Source organism: Artemia franciscana, chromosome 12 (assembly GCF_032884065.1).
Source record: "Artemia franciscana chromosome 12, ASM3288406v1, whole genome shotgun sequence".
Lineage (NCBI taxonomy): Eukaryota > Metazoa > Arthropoda > Branchiopoda > Anostraca > Artemiidae > Artemia > Artemia franciscana.
In genome coordinates this window covers 14,819,046-14,840,648 of record NC_088874.1, presented here as the reverse complement: position 1 = coordinate 14,840,648, position 21,603 = coordinate 14,819,046, and the positions used below count along the sequence as shown (strand labels likewise).

The 21,603-nt window shown below is 34.1% G+C and overlaps 1 protein-coding gene across 1 annotated transcript in view; it reads left to right on the top strand.

Moving 5' to 3' along the window:
• LOC136034191 (uncharacterized) overlaps positions 1-21,603 on the top strand; it is a 103,530-nt gene that overhangs the window by 1,516 nt on the left and 80,411 nt on the right. Inside the window, exons 2-4 of the mRNA XM_065715367.1 lie at positions 3,630-3,969; positions 16,857-17,000; positions 19,222-19,335. Coding sequence (XP_065571439.1) covers positions 3,630-3,969; positions 16,857-17,000; positions 19,222-19,335 — 598 coding nt within the window. The remainder of the gene's footprint in view (positions 1-3,629; positions 3,970-16,856; positions 17,001-19,221; positions 19,336-21,603) is intronic.

Here is a 21,603-nt window from a genome sequence, read left to right as displayed (position 1 = left end):
ATTTTTGAAAAACAAACATCTTTTCCATACCATTCAAGAGGTAGAGATCTAGGTACTTTTTTTTTATAAGTTCCGCCAGTTTCTTTTTTTCTTTAAGATTAGTCAATTATTACTTGTAAATATTACAAACAAGTAAGAAACTAGACGCCATCATACTAGTTGTCTACTGTAGCCACTAATCCTCTCCTTAATGTTTTATCAAGTATGTTTATTTAGATTCAGTATATATTATTGATTATTGAGTATCAACTCCTAAGTTTTCCAGAGTCCAAGTTTTCCCATATGAAGTAACTTTAATGAGCATGTTTATTTTAGTAAAATTTAAATAAAACATGTCAAAGTCGGTATAACTAAAATAAGACATTCCAGTGTGTGAACATTTTTATATATTTAAATGATGAATCTGTAATAAAGAGCCAAATAATTTTAGCCTTACAGCAGTAAGATTTTTGAAATATGTATTAAAAGTCATGCTCACTAAAAAAGCAATGGGTATCATCCACTAAGCATATATCAAAACTTCATTTAACAGTAATGAAAATAATAATTGTTAGCAGCAATTCTTATTAATTTTTGTATCTGAAGCGTCGTAGTTAATTTACCTTGAACGGTATACCGATAATTTTGTCGCACCTATAATACTGATCATTTGATTTTGATAGATAATTGATGGGGATACATGGTTGTGTTCTTACAAAATAAAAAACAATTCTGAAGAAATCAACAATTGCTTTTGAAAAATACAAAATACTTCTTACAAAATACAAATATTAGTATGAGTTGCTATTTGTATGTTGGAGAAACTTTTTCAATAACTTTTAATCTTAACACAAACAATATTTTTTAATTTAATTTATAGCTTCTGAAACTGACTTGAAAAATAAAACTTGATATCATTCCCAAAATTTTTATCTAGGCTCCCCAGTCGCTTTCGAAATATTGCTGAGAAGTATTTTGCATTTTCGAAAAACTATTTCGTATTTATAAAAATTATTTTGTATTTTGTAAGAACTATTTTCTATTTGGTAAAAACAAAACCATGTATTCCCATCAGTCATATAAAAAAATTAGGTGATCAGCACTATGTGTATAACAAAATTGAAGCTGCTTCAAATAGGAAAAATCGGGCTTTGAGGGATTTACTTTGATTTTATTACGTTAATATAAACTTATGCAAAAGAGAGCTTGAGCGAGCATGAAGAGACGTATTAGCACCAGCCGGCCTTCAGGCCTTGAACTGCAGGAAACAATATTTTCGAGTACTTACACTTTCCACAAGCCAATCAAATTACATATTATGCCTTGAATTGTATGTGAGTGTTGTATAATGTATTTTGTACAATATATTCTGAATGTAAAAAAGTGCATTTGGTAGCAAAAAAAAAAAACCGTTGAAGATTCTATTTTCATTTTCTTAAAAAAGAAGATGTAGAATTAGTGGATGTATTTTATTTTGTATTTTGTATTTTTCATTAAGACTTATTTTGTATTTTGTATCAACGCTTTTGTAAAAACATGAATTCTTATAGAAGAAAACTGAAAAGATATAATATTTTTTTCCATGAAAAAGACTATGTCAATAAATAACGAACAGAAATTAAACTAAAAAACTTTTTCCACAAGAACTGTTTTTCAAAGAAAAGTAAAGAGCTCCATTAAGCCAAGAATGATCAAAAATATAGTCAAATAATCTTTCAAGCGTAAATCTACCACAAATTACTATATCTAAATAAATAAAACTCAAAACGAATAGACATTACAATAAATAGCCAAGTCAAACTGAAAACGAAGAAAAACTAACACGAGTAGGGCTGATAACACCTATGTTTTCTCAAGACTAGAACACAATTTGCGTTTTATTGAAAATAAAATATGTTGGAAATGTTTTCAACTTTTTTAGTTTCATACATAAGAAATTACCTAAACCTTAACGAAGGCAATTGGAGACCATGGAATCAAATGGGGAGGAAGAACGCTCCTGGACTTGGATTATGCTGATGATTTAAGCATATTAGATGAAAGTGTGAGCAAAATGAATGAATTTTTAGAGGTTTTACGAGTTCAGGGTGCTAAAATAGGCTTGAAAATTAATGTTAAGAAGACTAAGTCACTAAGGCTAGGAATAAGTGAAGATGAACAGGTGACATTAGGTAACGAAAAGATTGGTCAGGTTTGGAGCTCCAGTTACCTTGGTAGTATTATTAGTAAAGATGGTGGGAGCAGTGAAGATGTTAAAAGTAGAATAGCTAAGGCCCAGGTTTTTTTTTCACAGTTAAAAAAAGTTTGGAAGAATAGAAAGGTAAGTCTACAAACTAAGATTAGAATATTAGAAGCTACAGTGATGACAGTGGTCAAATATGGCTCTGAAGCATGGGCACTCCGAAAAGAAGATGAAAATTTACTAGATGTTTTCCAGAGAAATTGCCTACGGATTGTTCTGGGTACCCGGCTGACTGACCGTATTTCAAACAGTAGGTTGTACGGGAAATGTGGTTCAATCCCGCTTTCTGGGGCTATAATGAAAGAAAGGTTGAGATGGCTAGGCCACGTTCTACGGATGAAGGATGGCAGATTACCGAAGACTTTTTGGCCAACCGTCTGGGGCTAAACGGAAAGCAGGTCGTCCTTGTCTGGGTTGGGAGGATGTCATAAATAAAGATTTAAAGGAAACGGGAACTTCCTGGGTGGGTGTAAAGAGGGAGGCTTTAAATAGATTAGGTTGGAGGAGGAGCGTGCGTAGCTGCGTTGGCCTCAGGCGGCTTGGTGCTGCAGTGAGTTATTAGTAGTAGTAGTACTAGTAGTAGTAGTAGTAGTAGTTAACGAAGAAATGTCAGTATACGTCAATTTAACTGACAATCCATGGTCATTTGTTTTTTCTTCAGTAAAGCATACAAGGAGCTCTTTACTTTTTTTTGAAAAACTTGTCTTGTGGAAAAAGTTTTTTTTAATCATTAAATTAAAAAGCTTTACTGGAATGGGATGTTTGATGAGTTTGTTCTAAAATATAAGGCTAATCTATATTATATGTTTTAAACAAATAACCAATGCTTAACAAATATTTTCTTCGATTTTAAAAGTTATAATGTGTCTGGGCACTTTGACCGCATAAACGACTGAATCTCAGAAGAAAGAAGAAATACTACCAAGATCTTTAATGTTTGAAGAGAAACATTTCAATGCAAAAGTATCTTTGTAAGAAATTAAAGAAATTAAAATTAAAAAGGATGATATAGTAGCTTTCTCATTACTGCTTACAATTTTCAATGCTTAATTTTTCAGACATGGAGAAATTAAATCTTGAATGTTTGGTCACACAAAAAGTTAATAAAAGGAAAAATAGGAAACAGGAAGATAAGACAGACAATTTACAATAGCAATTTGAACTAATTTTGGCTAGCTAAGCAACAACAGCAAAAATAAAAGAAAATGGTCCAAAATATCATTTATTTCAACATTCGGAAGGTTAGATCCTTTGCTAGGAAATATTACAAAAAATTCTATTTTAATTATTAGTTCAAAACGACTTGACTGAAAATAGCCCTTTATATCGACAATATCTCATTTCTGTTTTTTCCATTATTCTGTTTTTTCAGCTTCAAAGATATACTTAAAAACTATTCTATTGTCAGGTATGCAAAGCGCGATCAATGTGCCATCTATTATCGGATCCAGCACTCCAAACGAAAGAATCAGAAAAAGTGTTAGAAATGTTCCTACAATCTGAAGATCAGGATATTCTTCTCCTGCAGTGCATAAACGGGACTACTCTTCCGAATAAATCATGGGATGCAGTGTCACCTTCGATAAATGTCTGTTATTTTTTGAAAAAGTGCTCCGTTTCTACATCATGTGGAAGCATTGAAGAGGTTCTTACTCATGGAGTGCTCGAACGAAATAATGCAGTTACAATGCTGGAAGAATTTTTGAAGAAAAAACAAGAAATGGTTGCCAATATGCAGTTTTCACCGTGTATCCTTTTGCTTCATTTCAAAAAACAAAATTCTAGACTGAAAGTATGGAGCAATACAAAACTTAAAACGAACAGAAATAATTATGTGCATGAGGGGCTGCCTTTTCCTCAATTATTGTTCTTTATGCTAAAATTGTATTGTTATTTGAAACTACTTTTCATTTAAGTTCAATGACCCTTGTGTGAATGAAGATTATTTATAAAGAACTTTAAGACTTTAGCACAAAGAGCGATTGTTGAAGAAAAGACAGCCCCCTCTCGTACAGAATAATTTCCGTTCATTTTAAGTTTTAATGTTACTCATTACTTTTGGTTAAAAAGCTTTTTCTGTATTAAATTAATTTTTAAAGCCTTTTCCAATAAAGAAGTTCTGAAAGAAAAGTAAAGAACTACACTAAACTGAAGACGAACGGAAATGAAGTTAAGCCATTTTTGAAGCGTAAAACTATCATATCACCATAAAATAAATAAACAAAACCCCAGAAATAGAAATTACAATAAATAACCAAATCAACCACATAGTTAATTGCCAGTTTAATTTATACACTGATATTCCTGAAAGTCTTAATAATTTTGGGTTTATGAAAGAGAAAAAAAAAAGAGAAAAAATCTACAATCCATTTTGTTAAAATGCATAATTATTTCCAAATTATCCCAAATTAGATTCTGATCCTTAGAACGTACCGAGGGCGTCAGCCCTAATCCTCTTAGTTTCTGGTTGTTTTGAGTTTTACTCGGTTATATGTTATAATTTTTACTTCTTTGGGTGTTATTTATTTGTTGATGGTGACCTATGGTAGTTTTAGACTTGAAAATTTATTTAACTTTATTTCTGCTCATATTTGGTTTAATGTCGCTCTTTAATTTTCTTTGGAAAACTACTTTTGCGGAAAAGTTTTTCTTAAATAATTGCTGAACATGTTTAATGACATCATTTTTTTTCATTAGTTAAGAAACGATATTTTAAACCTTTTCGGTTTTTCTCTATAAGTATACAGATTTGGGCTTAGTATTAACATATTAGACAAGATTTTTCAACAGTTGTTCAGAATATAAACCCATTTGAAAATTTGGATATACATAGTATATTTTGATTTAGTTTCAAACCTGAACTTTCCCTGAACAATAAAACTCAATATCCTGTTCTTTTCCTTTGACATTGTATGTATGCCATTTTGACAACCTAGATGCACTTGTACCTTTTTGATTTAATTCAATAGTAAGAGCAGATGTAGTAATTTTAGTAACCCCAGAAGTTTCAACTCTATACCCTAATTTGTTCTTGAAATATTACTGAGTCGTCTTCTTGACAATTAATTGTTCAATCCATTTTTATAATCTGGATACACTTGAACTGTTTTGATTTAGTTCAATAGTAGCAGTAGTAGTAGTAGCTAAAGTGTTATAAATATCTGTAGGTCTGGAAATTTCAGCTGAATACCCTAAGACGTTGCAGAAATATTGCAAGCACACCACTTTGATAACCAATACGTGTATAGTGTTTTCTGATTCAGTTGAATGCTGCCCTAACCCTTTTCTGAAACTTTTACTAATACTCTTAGCCTTAGCAAGTGAGTATTCATAGTAATAGAAGTAATATTAGTGATGGCAGTAGTAGCATTGGTAGTAGTAGCAATAATAGTATCACATTGTGCTTTTTTGGTCTAGTTCAGCATCCCCTCCTCTTGCCCTGATAGTTTCAACGTTTCTAAGGTTTTACTGATATACTCTTTTGATAACCTGTATGCACGCACTGTTTTTGATTTAGTAACACCATTAACCTCAGTAAGAGTGGTACTAGTAGCAGTAGCAGTGCTACTACTACCACTTCTAATAACATCGAGCAAAATAGTCATTTTTATTGGTTCAACATACCCCTCAACATGCTGTAAAAGTTTCAATTAAACCTGTAAGCCATTCTTGAGACGCTGCTAATACCCTGTTTTGACAGCTTTCATGTACATAGCGTATTACGTATTAGACTAAAAGTATTACATGTATCTCATGTAATTTTGGCTCTTAAAAATGACAGTAGAACCTTAGATTTGGAATTAAATGATCCTTTTCTGAAGTTTCTACGACAATTCCTTCCTTACAAAGTGTTTTGGTGAAGAAAAATAAACAACACAGTGTGTCGAATCGTTCTAAAAAGTCCTCTTTCCTCCCCCGTAAAATCTCTCCCGGAAATTTTCCTCGTCACTGAAAATTCTACCTGTGGAAAGTCTCCTTCCGAAGAAATTCTGCCCCCCCCCCCCAAAAAAAATATGAACTTTTCACAGTAACAAATACTAGGCTAAATGTGAACGATGGGCAGACTGCATAACTCACTGCCCTTTTCCCAGGGACCCTGATGGCCATATCATCCTTGACAGTATAGTTATTGGACCATCGAACTAAACTGAATCAAATGGCTATCTAAAAATTTTGATCAAATGTCTTGGAAAAGAGGGAGAATGGGCCTGGCTACTCTCCATTCTTTTTGTCCTTAGAAAAGGGCACTAGATCTTTCTATTTCTGGTCAAATGAGCCTTCTCCCAATCTTTTAGGACCAATAGTTTAATATTTACACCTCTGGGAAAAAACAAACAATTAAACAAACATCCATTTTGTTTCTTTCGGCAAAAAATAAAAAAAATCCATATTTTTGCAAGTAGGAGCTTGAAGACTCCACAATACTCTGGTATGTTGTTTGTAATCTTTCTGTTTGTAATAATTCTGATTGTAATAAATAAATAATATTCAAATAGGTGTTGTTCATTCATTGTCTTGGGAAAAAACGTCCTTATTTTTCTCTCTTCTGTATTTGTATCTGATTGTAATCTTTCCAAATCCAGCTATTGTTTGCTTTTGTTGATATTTTGATAACAGAAGAGAAAAGGACTTAACTCATAATATTTTTAAAGTCTAGTTTGAAATTGGCAAAAGTTCATTGATTCTTTATATAGTTTACAGCTTTTCCAGCAAAACGGTAAAGTAAAATAGGGTCATCAATTGTGCTATTAATTTGAGACTTTTTTCAGTTAAAAGCCATATGAGAAGAGGGCTTGAATGATTTTCAAGTAGTCTTTGCTAATAACTTAAAAAAAGTATTTTTAATGAAAGTAAAGAGCCACATTAAAAATTAAAACAACAAGAAACTAATTATTTTATGATGGTGGCTGCTACCTCCTTGACCATCAATTCTTAGGCTAAAGTCTTGTAGTTTTACGTTGAAAGCATTTATACATGTAATAAAAATGCAACCGAATGCCTTTTAAACGTTTTAAGGAAAATCATGTTGTTTAAAGCCAACCTATGTTATTTCGTTCTTCCATTCTTGATATACTGCAACAAATATTTATTCCATTCCATTCGCCTTTCATCTAGAGCATGTCTTTTTTGTGGCAATGGGGGAAAAAGTCAGTATTCAGCGTAAAGAGTGGCGGCAGTCCCCCTCCCCCTAATATACGGAATTGTTTCTGTTCATTTCAAGTTTCAATGTTACCATTTACTTTGAGTTGAAAAAGAAATGTTTTTCTTTAAAAACTTTGTTAGGTTTTAATATCATATCCAGCATCGCCCTGAGCTCGACGAGAGCTACCAACCCTTCAAATCTGACTTTTTAGATCAAAGTAAAATTCAAACAACGCTTCGTTAAATTTCTTCTCTGTAACAAAAAGAGAGCTTTTAGCCGCTAAGCAGTACTGGTTCATTTTTAAGGACTGCATCTATGTTCAAAAACAAATGGTCTCTTGCATGCCAGTATAGCCCCTATAGTACTAGTACATAGTTCAAAGAATTTTTTTTGAATTAATTCGGTCCTGTTTGGGCAAACATCATTGTTTAACGGGCCAAAATGCTGAAATGCACCAGTTGCTTTGTGTGCAATCTCCTTTGTTACTTAAAAAGGGCACTAGATATTTTAGTCCTCATTTATGGGAACCCTTCTTTTAGTAATTAAGCCCTATGGACTAAGAATGGCCCCAAGTGAGAGCATCCTTCTTTGTTAAGAGGAATCTACTCCATTTTAATCTGATGCTATTTTCCTATCTTAAAAAATGCTCAATATCTTTCTCAAGAATTGACATTTTTTAGTGAGAAATTCCACGTTTACACTCCTAAGTATGGCTAAGAATATATACGAAGTATTTTTTTTCCAAAAATACTTTGGTACATAAAAAAGAATGAACTGTCACGCGCACTCTAATTTCTAAAAAGCTCTATTTCAAAATGCCAGAAATAAATGAAAATATGAATGGTATATAGTTTGAAACAGCTTAGTGACCTAATTTAACGTACGAACCAGATTTTATTTATGTCATCTGATTTCTTTAAAACCTTGCGTTTTAGTTTTTTTTCGAAAACAGCCTCTGTTGAATCTACGAACTTTATTCCTGGTCAGAATAAGGGTTAAGGGTTATAAAACCAATAATGTTCAGGAGGAGCTTAATACTTTTTATATGTATTTTTAAAGAATATATTGAATTTTTTCACTACATAAGAAAGTGTTACCTGTCCCCTTTGTTTTTTCAATGGCTATGTCCAATTTAGTCAATACCCTTTATCTATTGCAACTTGAACAAACAGGTTGGTTTAATTTGACATGCGAAAGTCTAAGGGGTTTGTTTTATTATGGCTTGACTTGACTGCTTCGTTGAAGGCTATAAAGAAATATAAACGACACTAATCTTCATAGAAATCGAATAGATGTAATAGAAGGGAGCCGACGTTTAACCCCTTTCCTACCGCTGGTTGGTCTTCAATCACTTACAACTCATAAAAAAGGACTAAAACTCTCCATTTCTGATATAAAAAGGACCCTCCAAAGTTTCTGCTACCATGAAGTTGAGGAAGAGGCAGTCCTCCTCTTATATGGAATGCTCATTTTGGGGTTAAATGTTACTCTTTGGTTTTATAGTAACAGCGTAAAATTGAAATATTCCCAGAAATCAAGAGGGATTAAATACTAATTTCACATTTTTAATGTGTTTTTTAAAGTTTCTTTTGTAACCCCCCCCCCCCAAGGACAAACAACCCGCCCAAAAAATTCTTGGTTACGGCCCTAGGGATTATATATTAATCTTTACCTCCATAATCCTCTTGTCTCCCCCTTACTACTAATTCTGTATCAAACAGTTAGTGTTGTCAGTGAGGAGTGAATCAGCTACCACAGTAACCAAAACTCTAAAAAACGGAATTTTGATACCAATAGAGACATCAAAAGAATTGTCTTATCATATTGATCCCAAATATATGAAATTTACGAAGAATTTTAGCATTAATCATTATACTTAACATTTACTTTTACTGTTACCCATCAAAGTTAGGAGCCAGAGAAAACCTACATGATTTTCTAAACAGAGGGCGAAAATCTCCTAAAAGCAAAGGAATTTAATCAAAATCCCAAAATCAGATTTAGCGTACTAGAAAACCCTACTGTAAAAGTTTCAAGTGCCTATACAGCAAAATGTAGAGTTTTGCTTTTTTTGGCTAAAGAGGGATAACGGATGCGTGTTTATTTTTGAATTTTTTTTTTTCAGAGTTGATCTTATCGAAATAATGGTCATAGAAGATCGGTATATAGTGAATTTGAACGGAAATAAATACTTCTAGTGCCCTTTTTAAGTGACCTGAAGGATTGGAGGGCAACTAACTCTTTCGGGGGGTTTGCTAGAAAAATGGCCATGGGAGAGGGCCTCATTTTTCCAATTAACATTTTAGATGGTCATTTTATTCACCGTAGTTGAACTATGCCTTTAGGGTTAGCATGCCTTCCCTCCTCCCCTAAAATCCATGGGGAGAGGCCTGTAAGTTATGAAAGTTAGCCTTTGTTTACGTATAGTATTTGTTATAGGGAAGTATACAGATGTTTTAGGGGTCTGAGAATTTTGTGCTTGGGGTGATTTCCGTGGATAGAGTTTCTGTGGGGAAGTAAACTACTGGGGTTACTTTCAAGGGTAAATTTTACAGTGAAGACATTTGAATTAATTTGTATGCGTAAATCTTTTATTTGTCTTACTTTCTCTTTGCCAACTCAATTTTGCATGTAGATATTTTTTCAGGAGAAGTCTATGGGGGCATATATTTTCAGCATGTTTTAGTTTTCAGGAAAAAAATCTCGGAGCGGTCGAAAAACGATTAGAAATTAAAGTTTCTTTCAAATGAACTCTTCGCGCTAAATCGCCCGCAAGAAATTTTAAGACGAGGAAGGGGGTTTATTATACGTGGTAGTAAATTCTCACGGAGTTTTTGGTGAAGGGGGAGAATTTTTCATGGAGGGTGAGCCAGATTTACTGTCATTTTTGAAAAACGAATTTAATTTAAAAAACGAAATTTAAGAAACGATTCAGAAATTAAAATTTAAAAAACGAATTTCTTCAACTGAAAGTAATGAGCAACATTAAAACTCGAAACAAACAGATATTCTTTCCGTATACGAAAGAGTTGCCCCTCTCCTCAGTACCTTACTCTTTCCTCTAAAGTTTAAATTTTTGTTCCAATATCTCAAGAACAGCTTCTGAAAACCAAGGGCCTTTCCATTAGAGTAGAAAGCCCTTCTAAAAATGCTAAGAACTTTTATCGTAAAGAGCAAGGTATTGAGCAGAAAGGTAAAGCCTTCATAAAGGGAATAATTTCTGCTCATTTTGAGTTTTAATATTGCTCCTTACTTTCAGTTGAAAAAACTTGTTTTTTAAATTGGATTTATCTGAAGGCTCGATGAGAGCTGGGATGTTCTAGCAATGCTAGTCTTCTAGCATTGGTTACTTGAGCTTTAAATTTTTTAATGAGCCCTCTCCCTATCTTCCAGGACCCTTTGTGTGAAATAATCACCCCTGAGAAATACTTAAGTCATTGAAACTTACTCATTTTGTTATCTTATGATTTCCTACACAAACATTTACCTCGCATCAATAATAATTTTTCACTCAATTATGAAGGAAATCACTTTGGTTAAATAAAGCGTTAAATAAAGGCAAAAATGCTTTTCTGCAGAAAGAACGTAAGTCATGTTTCAGCATATTTGTGAACAATAACCACGTTTTTCACAGGAAAATCTTGCCAGACAATTTGATCCCTGCTAAAAATTGATCTCTGCTTATTGGTCACTTAAAAAGAGCACGGGCAAATTAGATTTCTGTTAGAATGAGCTATTACACATCTCTCTATGATATTCCGCTCTATGAAGCCCGTCATAGAAAAAAAAACGAAACAAAAAACAAAAAAACTAGAGACAGATTAATGCTATCCATGCAAAAAAAGTTGTTTTCCTTGTTGTTGATAGTAGGGAATTGTAATTTCTCGGTGCAAAATTTCCAACCATGCTCATTCCAATCTTATACTTTTTGTTTTGATCTGACGCCTTTTTCGAATGGTTTCCGACTTTTTCTGGAAATAACCATTTTTTTTGCAAGAAACTTCTGTTTTTAAGACAAACCGAAATAATAGATACCATTTTTGAATTAGTGCCAGATGGCAATTTTTTTCACTAAGTAGTTTTTTTAATGCATTTTTTAAATTTTGCTTACTATGGGGTGTGATTCCCACCCCTGCTGGAGTGCCTGAGGCAGTTGCCCTGGTTAAACCCATCCTCTTGAATGATTTTGAATAGATGCAATAGGAACCCATAAACCTTCGGGAACCGTTCGCTTTCCTGTGGAAGTGCCGCTGCAACCATGATTGCTTTATATCAATAGATAAAGAGCCATTACCAGGATTGGTGACACCCCAAGAATTATAACGCTCCCTCCATGCTGTAATGTAAGCAAAAGGCTGGGTCAAAGTTAAAACTGTGAAAGTTAAAGCAGCCCCCGCCCCTGCTGCAGTGCCTGGGGCAGTTGCCTGGTTGTACCCATCCCCTTCAAATTCTTTTGAATAGATACAATAGGAACCTATAAACCTTTGGGAGCTGGTTGGCTGGTGGGCTTCCAATCACTTTCAACTTATAAATAAGGACTAGAACTCTCCATTTCTGGTCTAATGAGCACCTTCTAAAGTTTCTGTGACGATGAAGGGGGAATTTGAGTGAGGAAGGGCTATTGATATTTAATGCTGGTACAGCAATGAATGGGAAATTGTTGTCATTCCTAGAGAAGTGTACACCTCTAGATAGCTGTTCGAAGAGGGAGGGGTCTGAAATATCAATATTGATTATTAGGTTACCATTTCAATAGTTTTTAAGGTGGGCTCTTCCAACAAATCTTTTTTCCTAGAATATCTCACAAAAACACCGGCAGAAATGCCTGGTGATCCATTTTCTTCGCGGTAAATGATGACAATAAGGAATGCATACAAATGGAAACACGAGGAAAATTCTGTTTAAATTTCTATTAAAACAGAGACTTCCTGATCGCATTCTTCCATCCCCTCCTGAAAAATTTCCTTCTGACATTAATATACTCCTTACCCCTCCACTCTCCACTATTTCTGCCAGTAAAGACACTAATGTAATTTTTCATGGTGTAATTTATTTTGCAACAAGAAACGAACTGTCATCCCACAACACTGACAAAAAGGGATAGTCTAATATTCCCAATCTTCTTGGGAATTAAAGGATAGTACCGATTAATATCTAACCCTTCCCCTAAACCCACCTCTATATTTATCTCAACCCCCCTTCACAAAGGAGGAAAACATAGGAAAATTGTGTATTGAAAGGAAATTGAGAATATTTCTAAGTAAATCTAGGTAAAACAGTGGTCCTGGAAGGACTTTCCTTCCTCCTCTATGACATTTCCTTGTGGCATCCTTCTCAATATCTCCCACTTTGTGCCAGTAAGCATGTGATTGTAATATTTTAACTGTAGGATGGCACTGCCTACAGTTGACACTGCTGACTCTGATACTGGGAGACTCAATATATGACTTTCAGGAGTTTTAAATCGATTGGCTGTTTCAAAATTTTTCAATCAGTAGCTTTTTCACCCTCATGTGCAGGATTGTTGTTTCGTACCAAAACGCCACATGGTGGAGAACGCCACATGGCACGGCAAGATCTTTATATGATTAAATGGAACACAGGAACTTTCATTTTCCATTCGAATTAGTCTTTTCTTCAAGAAAAAAACAACAACAAAACAAATACGCATCCACGACCAATCCTCACAATAAAATGCAAAATTATTCATTTTTGTAGAAAGAGGCTTGAAACCTCTACGGCACGGTTCTCTGCTAGACTGGCTTTAATGGTTAAAATTTTTTACCGAAATCAATCGTCTTTTTTGTGGCATTGTTTTTCGAAAATGGGATAATATTTCTCAGGAACCTAACTTTTGGTGACTAGCTTTAAATTTAATTAGTTTTACATATTTAGAATCACCAGGATAAGCTGACTCTTTTGGTGCATATATGTATTTCTTATGAAAAAATCCATTTGTTAGAGTTTCGATTACTATTAGGTTGGGTATCTCCTTAGATACAGATCTTTAGCACAAAGTATTTGATTTTATAGATCGTTGCAACATAGCCACTTCTTTAATTTTTTCTATCCGTCTGAATTTTTCAGCTATGAAGATTAAACCATAAAGGTCCTATTAGTAAAATTCTTTTACAGATTATAAGTAGAGTAAACACACTAGTGTTGACTTGGCAAAGAAAAAGTAACTTTCCTGTGTTTTTTGTATTAATTTGTTTCCCTGGTCACTGTATTTGGACAAATAGGTCCTAGAAACCCAGAAAGGGAGTCTTTCGAACTTAAATTGAAGATGGAGCTACCTTTTATGGGTCGAGAGTAATTAAAGGGCAATAAGCTTCCTTTCCTTGAAATAAGAGCTTCCTTTCGAATTCACTACGTATATGAGGGGTCATCTCCTCTTCAACACCTCGCTCTTCACGCTAAAGTGTTTTAGTACTTTAAAAACACTTTTTAGCGTTCTAATTAAACGGCTTTTGGGTTTCAGGAGTCATTTTTAAGGAATTCGGTCATAATTTGAATTTCAGCATTAAGATCGAGGTGTCGAGGAGAAAGCGACCCCGCTCGTATGTGATATAATTTTTGTTCGTCTTAAGTTTCAATATTGATCCTTACTTTCAGTTAAAAAAAAAAAACTTGTGTTGTGTTTAGTTTCTGATCGTTTTTTAAATATTACACGGAAATATGGCTCCATTTTCAAATAAAATCCCCCTTCCAACGGTAAGAAATCAGTAGACGATTCAATCGCGGGAGAATTTATCCTGGACAATTACCCTTAACAATTACAAGCGTAAAATTGAGTCAGAAAAGAAAAAGCAAGACATTTAAAAAGAATTTCGCACAAGAATTTTCGCTAATTCCCTCAGTGTAAAATTTCCCCTGAAAAGTTAACCTTCTGGAAACTTCTTTCCCCATGGAATATTCTCCCTTTGGAAAAAACAGCAGAAAATCCCCCCTCCAAAAAAATGTATTTATAATTTCCAACATCCAATTCTATACGTAAACAAAGGGCAAATTTTATAACTTAAACACCTTTCCCCGGGAGCTCTGGGGGTCACGTCGTCTCCAAAACACAGTTATTCGGTCTTTCAATTATGGTGAACAAAATGGCACCTCAAAATCTTGATCGGACGAAACTGGGAAAAATGGCGTGGCTTTCCCTCCAATCTTTTCGGTCCTTTAAAAGGACACTAGAACCTCTTATTTTCGTTGAAATAAGTTCCTTCTCAATATTCTAGGACCACTGGGTTAATACGATCACCCCTGGGAATAACAAACAAAAGAACAAACAAATAAACACGCATCCGTGAACTTTCTTCTGGCAAAAAAAAACAACAAATTCAACATTTTTGCAGATAAGAGCTTCAAACCTTTAAAGTATGGTTCTCTGATACGCTGAATCTGATGGTGTAATTTTCAGTAAAATTTTTAGATTTTGACGTGTGTTTCCCCCATTTTCGAAAATCAGGCAAATTTTTAATGAAAATTATATATTTGGAATCAGCATAATAAGTCGATTCTTTTGATATATTAAATAAAAAAAACAAGTTTTTTTAACTGAAAGTAAGGAGTGACATTAAAACTTAAAACGACCAGAAATTACTTCGCATATGAAAGAGGCTGCTTCCTCATCAACGCCCCGCTCTTTACGCTAAAGTTTGACTCTTTCTCTCAATTCTTCTTTTTAAAAGAGTAAAAAACTTTAGCGTAAAGAGCGGGGCGTTGATGAGGAAGCAGCCTCTTTCATATACGAAGTAATTTCTGGTAGTTTTAAGTTTTAATGTCGCTCCTTACTTTCAGTTAAAAAAAACTTGTTTTTTTTATTTAATTTCTGAACGTTTTTGAATCAATGCATGTTTTGATTTTGGGTCTCCGCAGAGGAAGTTTTGGGTGCTCCTTACTTCCAGCTGAAAGAACTTTTTCATATTTATTTTTTCATTGTTTTTTTTTAAATAATGCTACCCCCTCTTCTCAACCCCTCTCCCCAACCAAAAAAATCCTCCTGAAAACGCCTGTACACTTCCCAATAACCATTACTATACGTAAGCACTGGTCAAAGTTTGTAACTTGTTGCCCCTCCCACGGGGACTGTGGGGGAGTAAGTCGTCCCCAAAGACATAGTTATAAGGTTTTTCGACTACGCTGAATAAAATGGCTATCTCAGAATTTTGATCCGTTGACTTTGGTAAAATAATTAGCGTGGGAGAGGGCCTAGGTGCCCTCCAATTTTTTTGGTCACTAAAAAGGGCACTAGAACTTTTCATTTCCGTTAGAATGGGCCCTCTTGCAACATTTTAGGACAACTGGGTCGATACGATCACCCCTGGGGAAAAAAACAAAAAAAAAACAAATAAACACGCATCCGTGATCTGCCTTCTGACAAAAAATACAAAACTCCACATTTTTGTAGATAGGAGCTTGAAACTTCTACAGTAGGGTTCTCTGATACACTGAATCTGGTGGTGTGATTTTCGTCAAGATTCTATGACTTCTAGGGGGCGTTTCCCCCTATTTTCTAAAATAACGCAAATTTCTCCGGCTCGTAACTTTTGATGGGTAAGACTAAACTTGATGAAACTTATATATTTAAAATAAGTATTAAAATGCAATTCTTTTGATGTAGGTGTTGGTATCAAAATTCCATTTTTAGAGTTTTGGTTACTATTGAGCCGGGTCGCTCCTTACTACAGTTCGTTTCCACGAACTGTTTGATCTATTAGTATGTAAATTCCTTTTTTACAGTTTTGGTTACTATTGAGTCGTGTTCCTCTTTACTTACAGTTCGTTACCACGAACTGTTTGATAGTTGATCAATCCGATAGGGATGACATGTGGCACGTTGTCCTAAGGCTGTGGACTCCAAGATTTGTTGATTTTCTTCCATTGCCTATAGATAGATGTCACAGTAGAAAAGTAGGGAATGCTTGATGGTCGTTGCGTGCACCAAGAAACAGCAAGTTTTTATTGGGAGTCGGGTGGCTGTGAAATGATCCAAAAACGGGGCAAAATGTTTTTATATCTTTTGTACTAGAAATTAGGGTGGGGGTACAGACCCATGAAAGCACAATTACAAACAGGATCCAAATTCGAGAAAAAGAATAAAAATAGATCTATCTAAAACTGTGGCATGAAAAGTGCCCGAAGCTTTTTTTCCAAACGGTTCAAAAATGCGTCACAAATTTCAGTGCCAAAATGAGTCCTAATGTAGAAATGAGTTTTTAGACTGGGGACCAAGATCCACCAAAAATGGACCAATCAGTTGATTTTCTGATCATACTGAAATTTTTCAAGGATCTTTCTCTGGGTCAAGAACCTAAGATTTTTGTGGGAAAATAGTGCATCAGAGAAAGTGGAAATAAGCTGCAATTTATCTTTATCTAATGACTTTTAAACTTTGGAAGATATTTATGCGTGATAAACCCTTTTGTTTAGTGTATCATGACATACCACCTGTAACTGATCTTATTACTGATCCTTAATCTTTAATCTTTCTATCAGACATTCGGCACCAGGTTTTACAAAGTCTTGATATAGCACGTGCTCAAATAAGAGGTCCTGAGGATTTTCGGATTTTACTTCCAGTTGATGATCTTTGTGAAGTTGATGAAGGGAGCGAAGATTATCGTCTACGTCGCCTGGAATGTATGTAATAACAATATTTGAATTATATAAAATCTCTAACATCCTTGAATTATAAGGTTATTTCAAAGGGCTGTCAGGAAAAAACAATTACTGATGAATGATAAAAAAAAAAATAAATATCCTTCAGAGCCATTGCTGGTGTATAGAGCGTCGAATAAACATTTCAGTTGCTGGGTCTTTTTACAGGAAGATGCAAGCCTGTTTCCCAACATTGTCGTAGTGGAGACACTGACTGTATTTTAAACTGTAATACCACCTAGACTGTATCCAGGGAAGCGGGTTAGGGAGTTCGAGCTCCTCCCCAGGCACAAAAATTCTTTCGTGCCCCATCCCGAAAAAATTCTGGACATGGCCCTTAAAACTGCCTTTTCTTCTTCTTGTTGTTCTGAAGAGCTAGATACGAGATAATGACTGTTTGGCACAGATCCTTTCTTATTAAAGTAAAAAACGACTGGCCTGAAATGTTTTAGTAGAATACCGCCCAATTTAGTTGTAACGAAATATTCTACCTAATTGGGGAAACGTAATAGTAACAAGCAGCTTTGCACAAACGATCATTTTCAGTAGACATAATGTTCATCGTCTGAAATTTTATTCTTTAAAAGATTTTTCCACTGATGTCCTCGCATTTATATAGGATTAAACAAACCATATTGTACCCTGTCAAAGTCTGGCAGCCAACGGTATCGAATTTTATGCCTCACTACTATCAATACAAAATCCCCTTAATAGAGTCACTAAATGTTGACTTATCAGAGTAAGTCAACATTCAAAAATTGTGCGAAGCAATTACATTCTGATTTACGTATAATGCATAATGTACTTCAACGCATAATTTATATTCGTCACGATCACAATATATAGACCATAGAATCAAAAGCCTTGTAAAAGGCTACAAAATCCAAATGACGCAAATTTCTTCGTTCTTGTATAGGTACATGCATATTTATTTGTGAAGGCCGTAGACTTCTTTAGAACAAAAAAATAAGTTAGTCAAAGGACAAACACAAGAAATAAGAGAAATAATTATAGGTTTTCAAGACTTTTGAGGAAGGGCACGAGTCAGGAGGCTCCCCTATGCCGTGTATATTTATTCCTTTGTCTTTCAACAAACGAAGTAAAATCACATTATTCAAGATATTATCTTCACTAATTATTTTTTTTATTAATTTTCCTTGGTATTCAAAGTTTAATAGAGATAGACTTTGCATATCAAAAAATTATTTTATTTTGAAACTATTGTTTTGACAAGCCTGGTTTGTGAAATCTGAAAAATCTAACAGAATATATGAAATCTTAAAGTCTACGGGTAACTTTGTAAAGTTTGGCCATGTTCAACTGTAGACGAGAATTTTCATCATTTAACTAGCAGGATCACGATTCAAAGAATATTCTTTTCTTTTTTTTTAGTCAGGGAATATAGGAGCTTTTAAAGCATTCTACTATATGCATGGTAAATTTGACAAAATAATAAAAACAGATCACTAGGGGAAAACATATACTGGACTTATTGAGTGTGAAATATTGTTAAATTTTGCTTCTATTTTGATATGCAACATAAATTAAAAGTGTTTTATTTATTTATGAGGCTTAGGGTTATCTAGTGTTTCTTATTTATTTTTTGTGTTCAGGTGTTATAGGGACTCAGGTATAGAATATAGGGAACTTAGAACACATCCTCAGCATTTGAATTGCCCTGGTAAAACAAAACCAGTTAAACTGATAGTGCAAAATCACAAGAACCTATTGGTGGTATTCATTTTTTCGTAAAAGTATCAGTGGCTGTTCTTCCTCATGTAGGCAAATACTGCCATGTCATTGTTTTCGACGGGTACGGGAATTCGAAAGCCACTATTCCAACTTTGGATCCCAAAAGTAGCAAGCTGCTACTCCGAGTCTTGGTCCAAACAAGCATTGACTGGGATAACAAAGAACTAATGTTAGTGAGAACCGAAGTGTCTACTTCTCTAGCACAAGAGTGACGCTACACCACTGAAAAACTTAGTTGTTTCACAAATTTTAATGCCTTTTTTAAAAACAGTAAATTAAGTATGGCTCATAACTTACTATTTATCAGATTGAAGAGTATATTTAAAATGTCACCAACAACCTTCATTAACTCATATAAGATGCTTTCAAAATGGGCATGATACCCTTAATGTTTGCTTTGTAGTGTAGAATGCATATATTGTTTTTATTTATATTTTTTTGTCTTTTTTAGGGTATGTCAGACACTGGATTATTAAGATAGTGGACTTAAAAGCTTCACTTGCTCAAAATAATTCAGATCAGTTATCTGGATTAAGGGGTGAGATTCAGCTGATAAGACAAAAAGGTTTGTTACATTGGTTTCTCTAGAATACAAACTTTCTCCACAATTATATTGTAATTATGCCTTAGTTCAAGTTATCTACGAATCTAAATTTTTATTTGGACATTGAAAATAAATTATTGAAGTATTTAGGCCAAAGATAATACAAGCTTTCTTCATTTATGTGAAGAAATACTCTGAAAAATTTTTGTGCACGCGTTAATGTAGGGTCTACTTCAGTGACAAAGTTTTTTTGCTAAACTATGGAAAGAGCACTTCAATTCACCACATTTAAGATATCTAATGCACCATATTTAACCACAATGAGGACCTCAGAATATTAAAAGAAAAGAAGCATAACGCAATATTCAGAAGTGGCTTTCATAGCATTCAAAGACACATATAGTTTAGTTTGTAATTGTGACAAACTAAGTAGTTATTAGGAATTATGCATTAGCTAAAATATAATACCTATCATCGAATGATCAGATTGTGCAAACTTATTTTAAGCTCAACAGATATAAAATATACTTATGTAGATAAAGTATAGATAAAATGATAAAATGTAGGAAACAATATAGCTGATATCATACTTTAGTTGTTATTAGATTTAAGTTACTAGGAAAATGTGAACGGCTGCAGAAGCCATTGGTTAATTACCCGAACTGTCGTATTGAATTTGGTTCTTCGCCATCAACTAATGAAGCCTTAAGAACTTTTACAAAAGCTTCGTATTCTATTCAAATGACCACCGTGTCAAGAATCGTTCCTAAAGAATTGGATAAAAAGTCCCATATTTCCCAATATCAAAAACTATGCGTAAACAATGCACGATTTTTTGTAACATACAGCCCTTTCCCAGGGCCTGTGGGGGTTACGTTAAAACCAAAGGCATACTTATTGGACCTTTCAACTATACTGAACAAAATTGTCATTTAAAAATTTTGATCGGAAGATTTTGCGGAAAAGGGGGTAGGAGGGGGACTAGTTGCCCCTCCTACCTTCATCCCTGATCAAATGAGCCCTATTCCGATCTTCTAGAATCAATAGTTCAGTATGATCATGCCTGGTAAAAAAAAAAAAATAAGCACACAGACGTGATGTTTCTTGGGGCGAAAATGCAATTTTTTGTATAGAGGAGTTTGAATCCTCTACTGTTAGGTTCTCTTATATGCTGAATCTGATGGTGCAATTCTCAGTAAAACCGAGCGACTCTTTTGAACGCGAAACTTCGCTCTTTACGCCAAAGTATGACTGTTTTCCAAACTGTTTAAGAATGACAGCTGAAACAAGATGGCCGGTGAATTGGAATAAGAAGCTTTTTTGCAGCATGAAAGTACTTTATTGTATCGAGCAAGGGGCAGAAGATGGGGCAGCCCATCTTATATAAAAAAAAATCCTATTCATTTTAAACTTTAACGTTGCTCTTAACTTTCAGCCGAAAAAATTGCTTTTTAAATTTAATTTTCGACTATTTTTCTGAATAAGTCTTTGAATGAGTCCGTGGACATTCCTCCACTCCAAGGTAATTCCTTATCTGAGGAACCCTCTGGAAAATCTAACAAGACAACTCCCCTTTGGATAAATCTTCCAATATGCACAAGTGACCTGCCAATAGAGAAAGTCAGACAAATAAAGAAATTCTATGTGTGAACTTAAGGATCTTTTTATAGCTAGAAAATAATTGGTACAAAAATCCATTAATCTATGTTGTTTTTTCTGCTACGCCAAAAAAAATAACGACTAACACCCAGAATTTGAGAGATTATGAGCTTGCTTTTTTTCTTAAAATTTCTGGATAAAAAAAGGGCTTGACTTTTATTTTATATTTTATTTTAGTATTTTGGAAAAAAATAAGTTATTCGAATTTGTCAATTTCTTGTTTCTTTAGGTTGCCATTGTCTCCAAAGAAAAGGTTTTGCATATAACCTAGTATTTGTTGTTGGAAAATCTTCGGACATTTCTTGGATGGGATTTTTCCTGGGAAACGAGGTATTTTCTCACGGAAAGAGAATTTCGTAGAATTGAAACTTTCTGGGGGACATTTTCAGGATAAATTTCACAAGGGGGAGAGGGATTTTCTGGCATTATTTCAAAACCATCACGAATTAAATGAAAAAAAATCAACTAGAAGTAAGTAGTAACATTAAAAGTTAAAAAATGATTTTTCTGTATATTAGGGGGAACGGCCCCCTCCAAAAAATAGACCAGAGCTGTGTTGTTTCTATGTTAAATTTAAATTGAAAACGGAAAAATTAATTTAAAAAAAGAAGTTTTCTGAGTTGAAGTTGA